Source organism: Perognathus longimembris, chromosome 3 (genome assembly GCF_023159225.1).
Source record: "Perognathus longimembris pacificus isolate PPM17 chromosome 3, ASM2315922v1, whole genome shotgun sequence".
Lineage (NCBI taxonomy): Eukaryota > Metazoa > Chordata > Mammalia > Rodentia > Heteromyidae > Perognathus > Perognathus longimembris.
In genome coordinates, this window is record NC_063163.1 from 48,002,326 (window position 1) to 48,024,821 (window position 22,496).

At 40.0% G+C, this 22,496-nt stretch overlaps 1 protein-coding gene across 1 annotated transcript in view; it reads left to right on the top strand.

Moving 5' to 3' along the window:
- Positions 1 to 22,496, top strand: part of Lhfpl6 (LHFPL tetraspan subfamily member 6) — a 206,526-nt gene that overhangs the window by 171,807 nt on the left and 12,223 nt on the right. Inside the window, exon 3 of the mRNA XM_048341460.1 lies at positions 6,423 to 6,521. Coding sequence (XP_048197417.1) covers positions 6,423 to 6,521 — 99 coding nt within the window. The remainder of the gene's footprint in view (positions 1 to 6,422; positions 6,522 to 22,496) is intronic.

Genomic DNA, 22,496 nt, shown 5'->3' on the forward strand with positions numbered 1-22,496 from the left:
AAAGGAATCGTAGGATAGATAAATGCATCCCAAAAACATAACAGATGAATTGATGGAAAACATTGGAGTGACCACTAGAGGGGTGATGGATGGAAAAAGCCATTCTAATACAAAAAGTAGTCATAAATAGTGGGAAAAGAATGGAGCAACAGTTATGGGAGAAAAAAAAAGTGAGATCACATTAAGAAAAAGAAAACTTTAAAAAATAGCCTGGAAGAAATAAGGCTTTATGAGTTTAACAGGAGAACTCTATTCTTACCACCTGTGGAGTGTAATTGGCCTGGGCTGACTGCAGGGTTTTTTTTGCTGTCCTTGTCTGAAGCTGGATTGTGATGTTAATACTTCGTGGCCTAAGTGTTTGGGGCTGAGTTGAATAGAAAGTGTTTTGCAGAAAAGAAAATTCCCAGCCCCAGGTTTGCTCTTAGACCACTGGGCTCTTTCCAGACCTCAAGCTTCGCACTCAAATTCTAAGAAACAAATAGTATCATGGCAGATGGTTTCTAACATTTTGTGAGAACTAAAAGGAACCACTACAAACTCTTGCTTGTAGGTGGTTTGTGGATGGGTAGAGTGAATCCATGCTAAGGGTTAGGTCCAGAAACTCAGTCTGAGCTCTTGAAAGAACAGACATCTTTTATAAGAGTTATCATGGCTCAGCTCTCAAGTGTCCACCTCTTTCCTTTTTCTTTTCCATTAACAGTGGCTTCCTCTTAAAGGTCATTCCACTGACTTGGCTCTGAAAATATGTTAAGTGTCCTGGAACACAGTGTGAGCCATATAGCCTAAGTACCCAGGAGGAAGTGGCTAGTGGCAATACATTATTCAATATTTTTAAATTTCAGAAGCACACAGTTATCAGATCCCTCCCTCCCTCTTCCCTCCCTCCCTCCCTCTCCTCTCTCTCTCCCTCTCTCCCTCTCTCTCTCTTTCTTTCTTTCAGATAATTACTAATGCATTATTTTTTTAATTTCAGAAGTATTGAGTCATCTTTTGGATTTCTCTTCTTTTGGGCTGGTTGTCAAATTTTTTTTTTTTTAACATTTTAGAAGTATTGAGTTTTCTCGTGGATTGCTTTTTAAATTTCTTTTCTTTTCTCTTACCAGTAGGGAATATCTCTCTACAATTCTCTTATAAAATGACCTTCCTCGGTGTTGTTATCTGGTTGCTGATTGGTGAGGCTGTGTGCAAACTAAACACTGAGCTAATTTGCAATTTCTGATTTACTCATGACCCCTTAAAAACTGCAGTCTTTGGGGCTGCACAAATAGATTGCCTCTTAATTGCAAGGGAGGGAGCACGTAGCTGCAAATGATGTCTCACATCCTCCAGTATCTCACCTCTGTTAGTGCTTTCTTGAAGCCCACACATGAGTTCACAGTGCCTTTCCACACGTCCCCTCCTACATGCTCAGGTTTTCAAAAATGGTGATAATTGGGGCTTTTTCCCCCCATGAAGCCTTTTAATGATGTGATAAAGAGAACTTGGCTAAAATTAAGCTCATGTGGTAACCACAAGATTATAAAGAAAATCCCTGTAAATATTATTTAAGTTAGTGAGTTCAAAATTGGGTTTGGGACACCTACTCCCCCAGGAATGTCTTAGGCAACTAGAGCTTTAAAACCCTGTCTGGAGGACCAGCACCAGTGGCTCATGCCTGGAATCTAGCTACTCAGGAGGCTGAGATCTGAGGACTGAAAAGATATGGTTCAAAACCAGCCCTGACAGACACATTTGAGAGACTTTTCTCCAGTGAACCAGTAAAAATGTGAACATGGAAGTGTGGCTTAAGTGGTAAAAAGTTAAGGGACAGTGTCCGGGTCCTGAGTCCAACCTCTAGTGCTCTTGAGGTCATGCACCACAAAAAGCAAAGCAAAGCAAAACAGCCACTTCTTGGACAATCACTTTAAATTCTAGAATATTCTGTAAGCCTCATTATAGCATGGAGCATAATACCCAAATAGAACATGACCCATGGATTTCTAAAATGGGTTTCTGTCCACTATTGATTTCCACATCATAGTCTGAAGTTTAACAGTGCTAAAACTGGACAATAGAAAAATTCTTTCACTAAAAAGATGTTCTCATCTGGAGATTGGAACTATGGAGTTACAAAAATTTTGCAGGGCTCCATGATTCTGTGTGCCAGCCAAGTGGGAAGCATAAATAGAAGGATGGAGTCTAGGCCAGAGACTCTAATTGAAAAATAAATAAAGCAAAAATATTTGATGGTGTTTCTTAGTGAAAGTGTCCTTGTCTAACCAGAGTTCAAACTATAGTGCAGCCACACACACAAATATTCTCACTTTCACATTTAATTATCTCTACTTTACAATATCATACTTTCCATATAGCTTGTAAAATGCTAGTTAACTTTAGTCCACAACTCTGCAGGCACTTGTTAACATCTGACATTGTCTCTGAAACCAAGCTCCTAGAGAGGTTAATTAGCATGTTAAATTCCATGGGCTGAGACCATACCACTAACAGAGTTAAAGGCAAAGCCATTGTGCTTATCTATCTCTACTTTCCCCAGAGGTTGAAAAATTAGCATAAGTTATATTAGAGATAATTTTAATTGAGGATATGAGTAATATTCAGGACATATTAGAGTACATAAAGATTTCTATCAGCCTCTCTGTCCTAATATGAGCTGGACCTGAGCCTAACAGGCAGGAGTGAGTCAGTAGAAGAAACCACTGGAGACACCCCAGAAAGGGGGTAGCCCTGGGTCTGAAAGTTTTACACAGCCATGAAAAGATCTGGGAAAATAAAGAAGCTGCCTCAGAGAGTTCAGGAATGTGAAGCTGATGATGTCCCTCAGTGGAGAAGAAGGAGAGATTCTGGGGGCCCCTGCCCCAACCTCATACCTAAGGCCTGCAGAAAGGCATTGACCGGGCTGCAGCTGCCAATGGGGATGAAGAGTTCAAGGCCCATGAAATCATTTGGTATATGATGAGTCAGACACACCACTTCTTTTGGATTTCCCAGGGCCTGTCTGCCTGCACTGATAATTTTGTATGACCCACAAATGGTGCTATAAATATCCAAATGGTCCTTGGTAGCAAAAGGAAAAAACAAAACAAAACAAAGTTCCCCACCTCTGTTACATGAAGCCATCATTCTCTTCTTTTCTTCCTCCTTTTTTTCTTCCTCCTTGTTTTCATGGTTCTGACATTTGAAATAAGGGCCTTGTTCTCATTCTACTTGCTTGCTTGGAGCTCTACTACATGAGCCACACTACCAGTCCAGCATTTTGCTGATTATTTTGAAGATAGAGTCTCATGGGCTTTTCTGCCTATGCCATTTTCAAAACTCTGAGACCCACAGGATCTAAGTATCTAAGATTACAGGTGTGAGCCACCCGTGTTGGACTTGATTTTGATTAACAAGCAACTTCAGGCCTAGGATAAGAGAAACCCAGCTTCTTCCAAAGTGTGTCTTAGGACCACAACAGCACATTCCTTTAGACCTTCTGCAGTGAGGAAAATGGTTCCATTCCCACCAGAGGACTATTAAGCACTTGAAATGTGGATAGTGTAACTGAAGAATAGAAATGTTGTGTTTTACTTACTCTTAATTCACTTTAAACAACTGCCTGTAGCTCATAGCTGCTGTACTGGACAGTGTAGATGAAACCTTCTTTAGTCACTATCTTTTTCCCCTTCACTAAATGTGACATATTATGGCCTGATAGGACCTGAAGTTTCCCTGGGTGTGGTCATCTGATATCTGTGACAGGTTGTTGCTTGTTGAGAATTTCATGCAAGGTACTTGTGAGGATGATTACATGATAGAGTTGTTTGTGTATGGAAATGTATCCCTGAATTTTATCGAATTGATTTTTCTGTGTTTGGTACTTTCTTACTAGAAATGCACATTAAAAGTTTGGTGGAATCAGGCTTGAGATTTCCTCTCAACATAACATGGAATGGTAGTAGGCAAAGCAGTGGAGAGGCCACTGATATGCCTGTGGCATAGACATGTCACAGGAAGACAGCACTCCATCCCATGTCTGCCATCTTGGCTGTCTTCTCCTTAGAGCTTGTCCTTGGCTTAAACAGAGAGAATTGGATGGCTGATTGGTGGGTCTCCTTTCTGTTTCCTGTAAGGTTGTGGCACCCAAGGTTGAATACACTTTCCTTATTTCTTCATGCTTTTGACCTTTTCACTTCCTCATTCTTATGGAGTCCCTTACCCCCATTTCATTGTCTAACAGGTTACAGTTTACCCTTCCATCTTCAAGTTGTTATGGGCTATCATTCTATAACTACCTGCTCTTCTACTAACTTGTATTACTTTTTTTTTCTTACATGTGGATATTTTCTGCCCAAATATACTTTTGTATTTGTCATCCTTAAAAATTACTTGCAGAATTTCAAACAAGATGTTAATCATTAAGAATGAACAACATGGCAATGATACATTATTTGCCAAAAATTGCCGGGATTCAATTTACAGAAAGCTTGGCATATTCATTAATTATCTCCTTTTTTAATACTGGGTAAACTAGTTTGCAATTGTCTTCAGAATACTCAAATTCTAGTCCAGAGGAAAAAGCCCAAGGAAACCCACCAGGCAGGCATTTGTCCAATGAGTAAAACCTGATATTCCTGCTTTCTGGATTAGCCTCAACACGGCTCCCATTTATGCAATAGTTACAGGATATTTCAGAGCTAAAATTTGTAGTTTGAGTGATTCTGGACCCTCCCTTGGATCTGGCCCTTCTATGCTACAGAGCTACTTTTCTATAGATCAGGGAAGGGGTGTCAGGGTCAGAAGTGATGGGTGTTGGTGGGTGCCTGTGGCTCAGGCCTGTAATCCTAGTTACTCAGAATGCTGAGATCTGAAAATTATAGTTTGAAGCCAGCTAGACAGGAAATCCATGAGACTCTTACTACTCAAAAAAGTCAGAAGTGGAGCTGTGACTCAAGTGGTAGAATTTTATCCTTGGTGCATAAAAAGGACAGCACCCAGGCACTGAGTTCAAGCCTCTGGACTGGGAAGAAAAAGAAGAGGAGGAGAAGGAGGAGGAAGAGGAGAAGGGGGTGAGGAGGAGTAGGGAGATTACTACCTAACATGTTTCTCCTTAGGCTTGGCAGCTCCTTCTTGGGTTCATGTTAGAGACATATTGTTTGTACTCAGTCACCCACTAACAGAGGGCAGGGGAAAGCAGAAAAAGGACATGATAAGAATAGACAAGGGGTTCCACATAAATATGAAAGATAGCCTTTGCTAGATGCATTTGGATCCTACTTCCACATTTCCATGTTAATGGGTTTTGCTATTTGGGGCTCCCTTAGTGTGCACCTGACAACCCTCATCCCCCCACCCCCCCAATCAGACTACTTATATAGCAGTCCTACTGTCTCAGCACATTTGTGATACTGCCCAGTGATGATAATGCTCACTGATTGACAGGACAAGATCTTACTTTCAGATTAGCCGGCAGAATCAAATAGTGAGTATATAAATCTCATTCCCGTTCTTGTTAAACCGTATTAAGATTTGATGCAAAACTAAAGACGCCTCACTAATCTCAAGCTGTCAGCCCAGTGTGCTGCCCTGATAACTTAATTTATCATAAAATGAAACCATCGTTTTCTTCATTTTAATCAGTTTTGGTTTTTTGCTGCAAAGAGGATTGAGATTATATTGTGTCTTCTAGAGTATTTCTGAGTGTCGTGGGTGTGATTCCTAATGAGGAAAGAACGTGATTTCATAGTCCAACTGAGAAGCTGAACTGATTCAAGAAAACCTTTCTATTCTGGGTAAAATTTGACAAAACTGAAACCTTCTGTTTTGATTTTTATATAGGAAACAAAAAATCCTAATGAATGATGAAGCATAACTTACTAGAGACATTTGGTTGCTCTTGAATACTTGTTTGCCTGGATTAATGATGGCTTGTGGGTTTTGTTTCCTAAACAGGACTTGCAAGGTTCTTTATGCTTTGCAAAGGCAAATTAGGAATCAAACTGAGCTGCCAAGTTTTTTCTTTTTTGTTTTTCTTTTGCTGTGCCAGTGCTGAGGTTTAAACTCAGGTCCCTGGGCTTGACCATTTTTTGCTCAAGGCTAGCCATCTACTACTTGAGCCACAGCCTCACTTCCAGCTTTTTTGGTGATTGATTGGAGATAAGTGTCTTCTAGGATTTGTCTGCTAGAGCTGACTTTGAATTGTGATCCTCAGATCTCAGCCTCCTGAGTAGCCAGGATACATCAGCCACTGGATACAGGCTCTTTTTCTTTTCCTTTTTTTAAAGCAGACTTTATATTGTTACTTGATCCAAGCTGACTTTAGATTTCATAAGGAACTTGGGGTTGGTGCTTTAAAAAAATAGGCATCATGGTCTTGTTACTACAAAATAACAGTCCCCTTTATCCAGGGGTGCATGGTTAAGCCCTCTTGTCTTGTGTCTTTGCAGGCTTGTTGATTGGTGCTGGTTGTGCTCTCTACCCCTTGGGCTGGGACAGTGAGGAAGTCCGACAGACTTGTGGCTATGTATCTGGCCAGTTTGATCTGGGTAAGTTCTCTTCCTGGATGGCACCATTTGTTTTCTAAAAGAAAATATGTATGGTAAGTAGAAGAGACAGAAAAAGAAAACATAATCCTGTCTTGTGGCTGGTGATATGTAACGGTATATGTACATTCATGTATTCATTTGTTTACTGAAGATTATTATAATGTGTTTACCTGGCACTATGAACTGCACTGTAGATACAAAGAAATAGCCCTACTCACAAGAATTTATATCCAGTCATTAATTCACTCAAGTTCATGTATTTATTACTCATTGCACCTACCCAAAACAACTCTCATTGTGGAATTCACAATCTATCTCAGTAGCCACAGCAACCAAAACAATTGAGGAACGGAGGACCACTACAAAGAATCCACTGAATTTCACTCCACGCTTATAGAGCACTTTGGAAAAAGGTTGAGAATGGAGCTGTAGCCAAACACAGTCAGGTGTGTGGATTTTCAAGAATAGGCAGAGGCATCTAGAAGATGAAGAGTATGCACTGCAAACAGATAAGGAGAGGATAAGAAAGGCTCCTCAGACCCTCAGGAGCCTGGGGGGCACTCGGCATGTGCCAGGGTGGAGTGTGAGCGTCTCTGTGTTGGTGAAGGGTGCTTTGTGAGTTTGCTTCTCTGGGTACAGAGAAAAAACTAGGGATGTTCCATGTACAGATATAACATATTCTGCTTTCTTTGCGATCCCCATAGTTGTTGTTGTTATTGTTGGTGGTGGTAGTGGTGTATGTGTTTACAGATTACTATGTAGCATGCATCACTTTTATTTGTAATAACTGGGGAAATCTTTCACTTGGCTGATAAATTTACATTTGCTGAACCACTTCCTTATTTCCCTCTCTGGGAATATTTAGTTTATTTCACTTTCTATTGTTTCTAAGCACATTCTAATGGGTTGTGTAATGAATGTGTTGTTTCTATTGTTATTTTTTGGAGTGTTTTGGGATTTGGTGTCAATAGATCAAAGAATAGGACTCATTAATGACAAACGTTTTCCTCGCTCCTTGCTAGGCACATGGCTAAGAACCCAATAGCAAAGGGAAGATTAGCAAAAGTATAGACATTTATTTAACTTCAGTTTTCTAGGACGTGAAACTCAATATAGGTCTTGATATAAAGAGCAGACATCAAGGCAAACCTGTGGACTTGTTATGCAGGTTTCATGAAGGAAAAGTGGGCAAAAGGGAGATGATCTAATGGTAATAAACCTGGAAAACTGGACAAATCTTTGTGTGTGCATTTCCCCTGGGGCTTGAACTCAGGGCCCAGGGCAATGTCCCTGAGCTTTTTGCTCAAAGCTAGCACTTTATCACTTGGGACATAGCTCCAGTTTTGCCTTTTTAGTGCTTAACTGAGGAAGAGTCTTGTGAGCTTTTCTATCTGGGATTGGCTTCAATTTTTGGCCCTCATATTTCAGCCTCCCTAGTAGCTAAGATTACAGATGCAAAGCACCATCACCTATCCTGATAAATCTTTTTGCTCAGATCCCTTTGTGCCCCTGTGCATTCAGAGTTAAGAATGACACCCCTTTCTTTCAGTTGTAGAGATGGCACCTCTCTAATAAGGAGCATATGTCTTGCTGCAGGGGAAGTTCACACCGTCCTTCCTCAATTTTATAACCTACCTCAGTAGTGCAGGACATGAAAAGTTTTTCTGAAAGGCCAACATGCTCTTTTGGGGGACAGCATGAACAATGTGCCCATCACTGCCAAGTGATAGCAAATATATTTTCCTATTATATAGATAGACTGTGTCTGACATTAGTGTATCGCAAAATACTGGATATCTACTTTTTTCACGTGAAATATATCACCTTAAGAAGAAAAAAGTTTTAGCTGGGAGACAGCTAGAATTTCTAGACTGCAGCTATCATCCTAGCTACTCAGGAGACTGAGATCTGAGGATCCTAGTTCCATGTAAACCCTAACTGACAAATCCATGAGGGTTTCATCTCCAATGGATTAGCAAAGAGCCCCAAATGGAAGCATTTGGCTCAAGTAATAGAGTACCAGCCTTGAGTGAAATAAGTTAAGTGAGCTTGCTAGGTCCTGAGTTCAAGCCCCAGGACAGGAATAACAAGCATCTGAAAACTTTTTGGCAGTATTATTATACCCATGAGTCATTTGAATTTTTATTTTAGAACATGTGTAACTTCTTTATTAAGATGAGAAACAGAGATGTGATGCAAAGGTCTATGAACTAAAAAGTGAGGCCCTTTTATTTGATTTAATAGATCAGCCATCTCCCTGCTTTCATTCAAAAACAGAGTGGTTCTTTCTATATGTTCTAAATATCACATCATTAGCATGGAAAAATGGAGGGATTTCTCTGTGTCTTTTCCTCCTACTTTGAAGGCAAGGCTGTCCTAAGTCTGAATTCAGTCTATAATTACCATAAATGTAGTCATAGAAGAAAAGGTTACTGCTAGCCCAAAGTTGATTGTGAGAGGTTTTTGTTTTTCCTTTTGAAAGCAAACTATCTTGGGGAGATATTTTAACGCAGTTTTTGGCAGTTTTTCTTTCCCTAGTGTTTAAGTCCTTGCTTCTTAACACAGGTCCCAACTTGATTACTGTCCCTACCTGTTGTTATTGCACATTGCCACATTAATTAGCAGATCTTAATGAAATTCAGATCCTGTTATAGTTTTCATTACTGCACCCAATATTTTTAATCTTCTCAAGATTGTAGATTGAGAATTTGATTGTCAAATGAAAACCTAAAAAATGAATGAAAAACCCATTTGCATTTTAGAAATTCTAGAAATTATGGTAGCCTTTCCGTTAGGTTTGATGAGGAGGAGAAAAAGACATTGATAGATTAGAAGGGTCCTTGGTCTCCTGAGTAATTATAAGCTTGTTTACCCAAGCTCTTATTTTGTGGACTCTGCCATTTTGTCTTTTTTTTTTCTGTCTCTTTGTTCCCTTGTTCCTTTCCTCCCTCTTTCCCTCTCTCCTTTCCTTCCTCCCTCCTCCCCCTCCCTCCCTCCCTTCCTTTCTCCTCCCTCCCTCCCTCCCTTCCTCCCTCCTTCCTCTCCTTCCTTCCTTCCTTCTTCCTTCCTTCCTTCCTTCCTTCCTTCCTTCCTTCCTTCCTTCCTTCCTTCCTTCCTTCCTCACCCCCTCTCTCTCTTTCTCTCTTGTATTCTTAAAAAAATGACCTAACAAAACCTCTGTAGCTCAGAGACCTCTGGTGGCACATTAGTGGCACATGTACCATTTATCTTTCTATTTTTCCAATACCTTCTTCCTTGAGAAAGTTACTCTGACTGCTGTAACCACTGAACTAGACAGCTAGATTGAGAGAACTCTTATGTCTGGTCTTGGTGAGTTATGTAGGAGTTTGTGAATGAGCATTCTTCACAATGAAGGCTCAGGGCCCCTGTGCAGTACCACATACTATGGCAGCCACAGTCATACCTGTCATTCCACTTCTGAGAATCAAACTCCTTTCTCCCTCTTCTCAAAGAAGACCATGTGTGGTCCCAACTTGTCAGGATCTGATGGATCCCTTTCTCCCCGATCTCCCGGGGAAAATGCTTGAACCCCAAAATCTATGAAAGAGCACTCGGCCTTGCCTTCCGCCGGCAGAAGGCCAAGGTGTACTCTCATGGACTTGTGCTAAGTTGAGGAAAGGTTGCTGAAGCCTCCCCTCCCCCCAGTCCCCTCACATGTTACCAGGACGTGGGGGGGGGGGGACGGGAAGAAGAAGGCATCAGGGAAACGCCACGATGGTGGGATGCATCTCAGCCCCCAGAGGGCAGGCCAGAGAAATTTATTACGATGACAAAGGTGGAAGGGGAAGGACTTGGGGTGACTGACTGATTGGCTGACTGGGCTGCCCCTCAAGTGGTGTCATGGCACTTCCTTTGTGGGCTGGACAACCCTATCATGGTGGCATGCACGTGTTCGCCTCCTGAGGGGCAGGGGCTTCTTTTCCGGTTGAGGCTGAAAGGTGGGAGGGACTCCCTCCCACACTGTCCCAGGGCTGGGGGAAGAGCAGCGTCTCGCTCTTGGCGCCCTTCCTCCACCAAGGCCAAAACAGTCACCAACACCAACTTCCTGTTAAAAGTTGAGACACCATAATGGTAGTTAACCATGCTTCTTCAGTATGAGTTATGGGTCTTTTTCTTGTCATGTTGAGAATTTTTAGTTAGATGATTGGTTGACGCATGGTGCTAGGAATCCAGTCTAGAGTCTTGTATATGCCAGGGAGGTACTGAGCTACACCTTCAACCCTGCCACGGCCTGCTGCTCATGAAGTGTGACCCTGTCTTAGCTAGTGCTTACTGAAAGAAATATTGCTTTGTTTGTCTGTGGCAAAATATTAAAGGAGTGAATTCATTTCATTATTCAGCAAGCAAGCATGTATGAAGTGACTATAAGGCTTCAGGTCCTGTGTATGCTAGGGGCTGTGGATATGGCATCAGCCAAGAATAAAACAACAGCATATTTGCTGCCCTTGGGGAATTTAACATTGGCAAGGGAGGCAGATATTCAGAGAGATAATATACATGTGAAGTATGCTAGACAGGAAAAGTACAGGGTACTACAGTGGGCTTTGTGGTTGACTTACTGACATTATTCTGCCCCAGTGGGTGAGATTAAGCCAGAGACTGGCAAGCCTTGCAGGAAAGTGCCAGATAGTAAATATTTTCAGCTTTGTAAGCCAGATGGTCTCAGTTGCAACACTCAACTCTGCAGTTGTAGTATGAAAATAGGATTATTGATACATGGCTGTGTCCCAATAAAACTTGATTTACTAAACAGGCAATAGGGGAGATCATTTGACCATGTCTGACCTGAGCCAAACAATACAAGTGGCATACCCAGAATGATTTTCTTTCAGATGTGCTCTTTTCCTGGTTCTTGTGAGCAGCTGGTCAAGACTCAGTTCCAGAGAATACTAACAGATCATCACTCTTTCAATGTTCAGTATCATATGAATACTGTTATTGCTTGAGTGCTGGTGAGAAATAGGGAGACAGCATTGTAAATCAAAGTTGATTACCTAACTCTTCACTGACATGGACTGGGAGCTTTCAACTGGACCAGTCATATTGGAGATGTTCCCAAAGGATTCTTAGGATGGTGTCACATATTGAGGGGAGAGGTACCAGAATGCATGGCCTGGTCCCCTGGCAACCTTCTGAACAGGTGGATTGGAGGGAGTAAGCAGCAGATATAGCAGAACTGGGGGTTGGGGGAAATGAATCATAGGTCATTCATCCCTGATTTCATTAGAAGGTTTCATTAAAACCTTCTAATAATGCTGATACTGTGTAATTTATTTCTTTACTGAGGAGGGTGTAAACCCATGTTCCCCTTGCTTGTAGCTGAAAACAGTAGAATGGGTAGTTACTACTTACTCAATTACCATTTAAGGCCACCTGACCCCTCTTGGGGATTTTACAAGAAGACAGCACTTTTAGCTGAGCCCTTAGAAGTGTATGGGATTCAGGAAGGTCAAGGGTGAGTGTGAATATATTTGAAAGGAAGAGACAGAATGAATCTCTTTTATGTACCATCTCGCTGTTTCAGCAGGGTTTTGTCTCAAGTATCAGCCATGGCACAAGGTACAGGTACAAGGTAATCTTTATTTAGATTAGAGGTTTAAGGAAGAACATTTAAACAGGGTCTGAAAATGTAAGTAGTAGTTAGACAAGAAGGAAGTTCACAAGGCTTCTATTTGTGGCTGTAATTCAATGTGGTAAGAATCTAAGGTAAAAATATCTTCTTTGCTTAGCACATGGAGGAAAAGGGTATTTTCTTTTGCATGCCTTATTTTTCTCTATCAATAGTTTAGCAGTTATTTGTATATGGTGTGCAGAGCCTTGAAGCACTGTGACAAAATTGCCTGTTTTTACAAATCAAAGACGATCACTGTGCTTACCTTTAAAACATATTTATAAGGTAGAAAGAAAAATTAATGAATTTACTCATCACAGGGAATCAAAAGCCCAAAGAGTCTGCACAATGACTGTCTAAATTCTCCAATTAAAATTATACTTGCCTTGTAGTAGCTCTTAATCTCTAAGAATAGGAGCAGAATGCCTTTAAATTTCTTTTTTCTTAAGATTATCTTTAAGTAGTTGTACCAAGAAGTTTCAATTTCACATGTCAGTTCATGAGTATATCACATCTTATTTTTTATTGCTATTGTAAAGCTGATATACAGAGGGGTTATAGTTACATAATTCAGATAAAAGTGTATTTCTTTTTGAACAATGTCACCCCTTCTCTTGCTCTCTCCCAGTTTTTTCCTCCCCTCCTCATCCACAAGTTGTCTAGTTCATTTTCAACATAGTATCTACTGAGTACCACTCTTACATTGGTTCATCCTTGTCCCACCATTTCTGTGCCACCCCCTTTGCCCTCCCCAAATCAGATAAACTAACAAAGAAGAGAAAAGAAAAAGAAAACAAAAATGGCAACAAAGAAAAAACACCACTTGTTTCCATATCTTGGAGTTACTTTCAATAAATATCTTATATGATCAGAGCACCTAGCTATTGCGCCTTTGTGATTCTCTCCTAAGAATGTACATTGCATCTTCATCCATATAACCCACTCTCCCATCTTTCCTGAACCCACTCTGACCCTCAATTTCTTAATTCCATTTTCACATATATACACTGATTTTTTTGAGTATATTCACCCACCCTTTCTCTATTCATCTGCCTCCTTCCCCTGGGCCTCCCCATAGGGTCATATGCTTATTACACAAACTTGTTAGCAAAAGGGTGACATAAGCAGGTGAATATTCCATTCCAGTGGTGCAACTTCATTGAACAACTAACTTATGGTTTAACAAAATGAACATCAAGAAGTACTCATGTCAAGAATATACGTGGATGTTTAATTTCTACAATTGTGTTTTTAAAAGAAATCATTTGTATCAGCAAGGATAGTTTTATGTCTAGGTTACAAACATCTGATTTTAAACTGGCCAATATCAGGCTTCCTAAGACAGAAAACCCAGAGCAAGGTGAGCTTCAAACTGTATCTATCCAGGTCATCAGATATGAGGTTGAGTGTTCATGTTGGAGGGCTATCCACATGTTGGCTTCATCCTAAAGTTCCCTCCACAAAGGAATAGCGATCGCTCTCTGTATTTCATTCATTTCACCACCTTTGTTGAGTGTCCACCTCTTGAACGTGTAACTACTACCAGGAAGATGCCTTCTATTCAACTTCTTAAAGTCCAACTTAGATATGCTTAGAGATTTGGGGCTTTACTAAGAACATGTGGAGTTTGTATGTTGCTGATGAGGGTAAAAGTCATATCAGCCTGTGTCTTTTTGGTCTGACTTTAATGTTCTATGCTTCTTCCATCCATGCAGCTCATGGTTGTAGACAGTGGTAAGTAGTGATTAGTGTTGTGTAAGTGTTAACTGTGATAGTTTTATTTACTACTTTTGGAGTGACTAAGACAGTACAAGCAAAAGAAATAATACACACTACTATATCACAACATCTGCCACATAAAGCCCAGTACATATTTGCTTTTGGTTGGGATCATTTTATTTTTACTTTTATTTATTGTAACGGTAATGAGCAAGGGGGTTATAGTTACATAAGTAAGGTAATGAGTGCATTTCTTTTTAAACACTGTTACATCCTTCCTCATTTTCTCCTGCTTATCACTCCCCATCCACCCCACACCCCCAATTCTATTTATTTCCAACATAATGTCTAGTGAGTATCATTGTTGCATCAGTTCATCCTTTGTCCTGCTGTGTCTGTGATTGCCTTTCCTTCCACAGATCAGATAAATTTATATACAAGACAAAGGGTACAGAAAACTCAAACAAAAAGAAAGAAATAGGAATAATTACATACAAAACATAATAAGAACCTCTTATTTCCAATTCTTGGAGTTCATTGTGATAGGCTTTGTTATATATGGTCATATGCACTTAGCGATTAAGTTATTATGGTGTTGGGACCATTTTAAATGAACATATGCTGATCCATCTTCATTCTTTCTGTTACATTTCATAACAATAAGTTTGGATTTACACATTAAACATAAGGTCTTTATAATCAAGTTGTCCAATTGACTTAATTTATGCTGCAGAGATATGTTCATCCACCAAAGGCCTTCCTAATTATATCCTTATGATCAAAAGTAGTGTCTCAATTAATTTGTCTGGCTAATTTACCAAGTACATGTGAGTAATTATTGCTTTCATTGTGCTATTTAATTTGATCAAGAAGCCATCGTGTTTCCTGTTCTTGAAGTCATGCTGTTGGTATTTTAAGAATAGTACCATAAATTCAAAACACAGAGTCACCCAGTATTGGAAAAGATGAGAATCTATTTCTTCACATTTTCAATCTGGGAAAGCAAGTCTTTCTATTCTCATTTGAACAATAGCCAACCCATATGCCTTTGGGCGTCTTTTAGCTCTCCAACCCATACTTTCCTTCCTCAAATCTAATCATCCTTGATTGGCAAATTATGCAGTGGATAGTTGAATAAAGATGGAAATAAAATAGTACGTTTCCTATTTTTCCTTTTGAGTTTTTGGAAAGTTGGTGTTCATGTGTACCTCTGAAGCTACATGACCCCATATTTCCTGTTGACACAGAGAGGCCTCTATTACTGGAAACAAAACCAAGAAAACCTACAATTGGCCTCTCTGACATTTAATATGTCAAGCATTGCTTTGGCCCAACATTAGGAAGCTCCTGTCTCATGTGGCCTCTTGTGACTGCTTCAAGCTTGGGCAGGCCAGTCCTCTGAGGGGCTATAAGACAACTCTTTGTGCCACAGCAGAGCTTGCCAGCCTCAAGCAGCAATCAGTTCCTGTCGATCATTTAGCAAAACAAGACGCCCTTTGAGTTTGATGCAATTGTCATTTCTTAAACTAAGCGAGTTATTTCAGGATGAGATTTGGGAGATTAACAAATAGAAGGGTTGAGTACACATTAGGATTTAGCCACATTTAAAGTCTTGAAAATCACAATTGTGTCTTGTCTTCTATGTGGCAGTTAACTGGGCCTCGTTCAGACTTTTGGCATATGTAAGTTCAAGGCACAGGAAATCAACTGGAAGGTGCACCAGGAACCTGGATGCTTTAACCCAGAGCCCAAGTAGAGGTGCATGACAGAGCAAAACCAGGAAATTGCTGCAAATTAAACCAAACTTGGCAGCTTCAAGGAAACCACGAGGAGAACCCCTCTGAAGCTAAACTCCAAATGATGCTGAGAAACGTCTACAGGTCCAACTAGACCAAGGGTGACATGGCTGAGGAAGGTTTTTCAGCAGCTCCATGGCACCAATATAGCTTTTATTCACTCAGGCTTTTTTCAAGGCCTGTTCCCATGTAATGCACATTCCTCTTTCTTCAAACATCTCAGAAAAAGAGTATGTCAGTTGTTTCTGGGACATTCGTTCAACCTCCTCATTTTAGTAGGCTCCATGATAACCAAGTTAGAGCATGAACATTTGCACACAGTGATGTGATGCTTTTTAAAAGACTATAAAACCTGCTTTACAAAAAAGTACCCCAAGCTGTTAGAATCGTAGATCTAATTCTGTCTGTTTCCCTACCTCACAAATTTTTACAAGGTGAAGTCATCAGAGATTGTGTGGTAGGATTATTCCAACTATAGTATTTAGCTTTCTGCTTGGTTCAATAATTCACTCATGTATTCAACAAATATTTGTTTATATACACTTGAAGAACCAAGAAGTACTGCATACATTAAATTCTCAATAAGAGAACCAGGACCCTTATGTGCATGTTATGTATATGTTATCTATTGAATGGTTAAAAGAAGGCAGGGTGGAAAAGCAAGAAGAAAGGAAGCATAATAAGAAAGAAAAAAACTTTACTCTTGGGGCTGGGGATATGCCTAGTGGCAAGAGTGCTTGCCCCGTATACATGAGGCCCTGGGTTCAATTCCCCAGCACCACATATACAGAAAACGGCCAGAAGTGGCACTGTGGCTCAAGTGGCAGAGTGCTAGCCTTGAGCAAAGAGAAGCCAGGGGCAGTGCTCAGGCCCTGAGTTCAAGGCCTAGAACTGGCCAAAACAAAAAACAAAAAACTTTACTCTTAATTTTTTCCCACTAAATAGGAAGATGCTATCAGGTTTGTATCTATATTTGGACATCACAGTATAGGGACTAACTGCTTGGATACCTCATAACCAAGGTCAGAGGTCAGGGGTCATAGTTTACTGAGCCAAGTACTCTGATAGGTGAAAAAGGAAATTGTGTGAAGTTCTTTTTCCTTAAGGTCTTTTTTCATTATTATTTCATCCCAGGACCATTCCCATACCTGCATTAATGCCTTTTGCAAGCTCAGTAGTTTGAAGCAATTTATCACAATGGAATCCAGCAATTGCAGGTAAAAAGAAAAACAGGAAGTTCTTTAGAAAGTCTGTGGGAAATAGAAATTCTTGAGATATTGCCACCAAAGTATTGAAAACCATATGCTAGTCTCGGTTTTAAAGATTCTACTTCACTTTTTTTTAAGTGCATTTTACTAAGGAAAAAAATAAAGATATAAGTAAATGGTATACCCTAATAAATAGAGTATAAAGTATGTACTCAGGAAAAGAAAATTTTATTCAAATTATTATTCTTTTGTATTATGTGTTCTGGACTATTTTCTACTAAGATATCTCCCCTTCCCCCTCCTCTTCTTTGTGTCCTTTTGGTGGTACTAGGGTTGGAACATAGGCCTTCCTGTTTGTTAGGTGGGTACTCTATCACTTGAACCATGCCTTCAGCCCTCCTTGTGTTTTCTAGTAAAAGATGGGGCGTAATTACTTTGTACTCTTTCTGCATTTTCTACACTTTGATGGGGAATAGCCACTTCCTCCATTGTTCTCCTTCTCTAGGGAATTTTTTTAAAGGACTAAGTGTGAGAAGTATTTTGCAAATAAAAGAAATACCACAAATTCTGCCTTAATATCCACACAATCATTACTTTAGTCATATTGAAATGCTTTGAGGGTGTTTATATAAAACATAAAGCTTAAAAACAAACAAAAATCACAAGTGCTTATACATCATCAGGAGTCATTCCAAAGAGCCAGGGACACTTGTAGAGTGTCACTAGACTTTAACTAAATGACAAAGACTGGAAGATTGTCTTAGTTCTTCCTGGTTTTGTTGTTTTATGTCCTATTGTCATCAGTTATTCATTGCTGTTATAAATTATGCCTTCTATTCTTACTCTCTCACTTGTAATGTGTGCCTTTCCTAATCATCACAAATCATTTTAGCAGCGTGGTTTAATGCAGCACTGTTCAGTTCTCTGTGGCTATAGACTTGGTATCTTTGTATGCTCTTGCTAGTATTTTTTATCTTCTTGATTTGCGGGTCATGCTTCAGACAACTAGATGTGTCAGTTGCATTTCTAGTTGAATACATGGCTTTGGATCAGTCTCTGGTAACAGATTTTGATGTAGGGTAATTCTTGGTCCATGGATTGATTTTAAGTGGAAGTTTCCAGATCATTCAATGGGCCCATAGTTCATCAATAGGCTTCAGAGAATTTATGGTATGTGATTTTATGCACTATACATATGGGTTCTTCATAGTTTTTTTTTTAGAGAGTATTGAAAGCTTTTAAGTATGGTTTAAAGGAGTTTGGGGTTATCTAGAAACTTAGAGCTTCTGGAAAACTTTATAATTAGTCTGACATTGAAATGCTTCAAAGATCTTCTAGAAATAACTCCTCTAACAATCCTCAAACCTCCCTCGGAGTTAGAAAGCTGTGGTACCTCTGTGACTTGATTTCATTATCTGTGAGTTGTCAGAATATTTAATATATTGTAACTTATGCCTACTTATAATAATATACATTATACAAATAAGTACTTCAAGTCACCATTCTAATTTGAAGTCATATCTGAGCATATGAGCAACCAAGCTTTCCAATGAGTGCATACTTCCAAGTAGGACCTAAGCCAGTTTCATTTGTGTCTCTTTTGGAGACATTCCTCTATGGATCACATCCTGTATAAACAGAGGCATTTTGCTCTGAACATTCTTTTCAAAGATACTTGTAGAATCAGCAACCTTAGAAGAGCCAGATTGTTTATTGTATAGTATAGTGAATATTACCTCGTTCTAAGAAAAGAAACTAGGCAGATTTTCCTGTACCCCACAACAGAAGTTTCAAATTCCTTTTAGGGTTCCTGAACAGAGACATAAACTGAGATACACTTGTATGCTGTATCCTACTGGGCTTTGCTTCAATCTCTGTGTGATGTGAAATGCAAAGAAAATTCATGCAAACATGGAACTCATGTCTTGCTGTGCAGCAAGTGATGTTCTTCTGCCTTTGACCTTGAAATCTCTTCTCTCGTCAGCATCCATGAAATCATGGCTGTCTAACATGTTAGCTTGCAAATGGAGTAAAATCTCATACTTATATAGTCCTTGACACCACAGTTACACTGCATATAATTCATTTTATGATACTTCAGTATAGATAGTGATATGTGTGTGTACTATTTAGGGGAAAGCACAGCTCAAGTGTCCACTCTTGATTATATACTCAGTGCTGTTAGAACAAGTATGGTTGTTATTTATGTCTTGATAAACACCATAGTAATGATCAAATATGAGTTTTTATTGATGGAATTTGTGCCTTATTTTTTTAAAAAAAATTTTATTGTCAAACTGATGTACAGAGAGGTTACAGTTTCATATGTTAGGCATTGGATACATTTCTTGTACTGTTTGTTACCTCCTCCCTCACTCCACCTCTCCCCCCTCCCCATTTCCCTTTCCACCCATGAGTTGTTCAGTTGATTTACACCAAAAAGTTTTGCAAGTATTGCTTTTGTAGTCATTTGTCTTTTTACCCTGTGTCTCTCAATTTTGGTATTCCCTTTCTGTTTCCTAGTTCTAATAACAGTATACACGGTTTCCAATGTACTCAGATAAGATACAGAGATCATGCAGGTACAACAGTAAGGGGATACAAGAGGATCATCAACAATAGAAGCTATGGTTTCACATCACATGTTGAAAGCAATTACAACAGTGATATAACAGTCATTTCCATAATATGGAGTTCATTTCACTTAGCATCATCTTATGTGTTCATAAGGGTATAGCTATTGGGCTCTTGTGATCCTCTGCTATGACTAGCCTAAACCTGTGCTAATTATTCCCTATGAGGGAGACCATAGAGTCCATGTTTCTTTGGGTCTGGCTCACTTCACTTAGTATAATTTTTTCCAAGTCCTTCCATTTCCTTACGAATGGGGCAATGCCATTCTTTCTGATAGAGGCATAAAATTCCATTGTGTATATGTACATTTTCTTGATCCATTCGTCTACTGAAGGGTATCTGGGTTGGTTCCATATTCTAGCTATGATAAATTGTGCTGTGATGAACATTGTTGTGCTGGTGGCTTTAGTGTGTTCTTGTTTTTGGTCTTTTGGGTAGTTGCCCAAAAGTGGGGCGGCTGGGTCATAGGGGAGCTCTATGTTTAGCCTTCTGAGGAATCTCCATACTGCTTGCCAGAGTGGCTGAACCAGTTTACATTCCCACAAACAATGAAGTAGGGTTGGAATTTGTGCCTTATTAATTAAGCATAGTGAATGATTGAAAATAAAATCTCGTTGACGAAATTGAAGATAGCCAAGGTCAGAGAGTGGCTAAAATAACTAGAGACAATTCTTGTCCTTGCACCAAAGGATTTAAGTATCCAGGCATTGAACCATAACTCCAAATGATATTCTGCACATCAACTCATATGGCAGAGGCTCTGAGCTATCTGAACCCTAACAAATGCTTCAAACTAGGCATTCATTCTTTGTTTCTGGGACATGTGACTAGGATTCTCTTCCATTCCCAAGGGAAGAAAGGAACAAAGGGGTGCTTGTGGAATATAGGGAAAAGGCTATTTCCTTACCAGTACAGAGATGCATAAGTTTGTAGCTTACAATCAGCACGGCCTTATGGGTCCGTTCTAGCCATGGCTTTACTATTCTTAGGATAGGCACCCAACTCTTGGTCATCCCTAAAAGGCTCTGTTTCTAGTTTTGGGCTTGAAGTGTTCAGGGATGTTTATTTCTAAGGTAACAAATTCCTACCTGGGAACCTAGCTACATTTGCCTAACCAGGTTCTGTCACAGACAAGTTTTTGGTCTAGACCCTTAGTAGGGTAGATCTAGGAATCAACTAGCACCCAGATGCAGTTGATGAGCTATTTTGTGCATGATTGTTTTCATGGCTGTTTGTTTAATAAGTGAATACATGAGCCACAGGATTTGGGGCTGAGACTTGCTTTCATTTTAATTTGGAAATGAAGTTAGCTCTTATCAACTCTCACAGGTTTTTTTTCCCCACAAGTATTAGAATTCACCAGAAGGAAACACAAGGTTGAGTTCAACCAGATTAACTCTATTCCTAAGAGCTGCCTTGTAAGTGAGGAGGGATCAGAGGGAAAACTTCTTAGACTCAAGAGCTTCTAACCAGCATTGAAATAGAGCCTTCTGCAACACAGTTCCATTAAGTAGTATACTTAGACCGTGGCGAGGCTGCTTGGTGGCTGATAGAAGCGTGACAGGTACAGACAGGGAAAGGCAGATGAAATGCAATCCCAGTGGAATGCAACAGCCCCTCTTCACACAGATGGGTTAGAGCACTGGCCACAGCCCCAGTGTTCCACACTGAGGAGCAGCAATTAGAGACAGCCTAGGTGTTTTCACACACTTGGGCCAGCCAGGAGTCAAAAGAGCTCTGGTAGTCTCAGCCTTCATAAATAGCAGCTACAGACAGCAGCTACAAGATAATCTTTATCACCTTGATCATCCAGTCACTGAATAAAGCCCTGCTGGTTATCTGAGCCACTCTCCCATGGAGAGGGGCTCCTGTGTCAGCTCACAGTGTGAATTCTGGACATTCTGTCCATAGAGCCCATGCAATCTCAATACAGATTATCCGCTGTGAAACTTTAGGGTTGGCTTCAGTGCTAGGGGGCAACGATGAATAGCAACTGGGCTACACAGACACTCAGCTGGCCCAGCAAGACAAAGGGGAACCTGCTTTGATTGTGTGAAAGGTGTAAACATGTACATGAAGAAAGAGATCCTGAGGCTCACAGCATGTTTGTGGGAGAATAATGATTCAAAAGCTGTTCCACTCCTCTGGCTTTCTTAATACTTGCCTGAAATAGAATTATCTTTCTGGAGGAACTAGGCTATTTTTGCGCTTTTTTTTTTTTTTTTTTTACATCCCTTTGTGTTCAGAGAATGCTAAGCAGATACTTTCCTTTCCTTGGCCATGTGTTTTTCACTGGGATGGACTGATGCAGGGCCTTGATTCAAGAAGTTTAGGAGGAAGGACCCTGGATGGACCTGACACAAAAGAAAAACAGGATGAGCCTGCCCCCTACACCTGTAATTCCAGCTACTTGGGAGGCAAAAGGCAAAGGTAGAAGAATTGAAGTCTGAAGCTCGTGTAGGCAAACATGTGAGACTTTATCTGAAAAAGGAAATAGGGTAGAACTTAAAGTACTTGAGAACTTGCCCAACAAATTCAGGGGCTTGCTTTCAATTTTCAATATGTAGGGAAAGAGGAATAGTTTTAGCTTAGGTTAGGTAAGGTATGAAAGAGGAAAACTCCCAGAGGCTGAGGTCTGAGATGAAATGACATTGAAGTAGTGTTTATTCCTATGCAGAAATACCTGGTGATATCAGCTGGATGTCCAGTTCTTAGGTCTCTGATTGGTCCATCTCTACTGTCTTGCCTGCCTATTTTACTCCTATACCTTTTGTTTTATCCGGATTGCCTTTCCATTTCAGAGTATACTTATATTGACATGAAGTACATACACAGCTATTCTTCAGTATTCACAGGAGGCTCCAGGGCACCTCACAAAGATGAAGCTCTGACAATGCTCCAGTCCCTTGCATAAAATGTTGTAGTACTTGCATATTAACTACTCACATTTTCCATATACTTAAAGTCACCTCTAGATGACTTATAA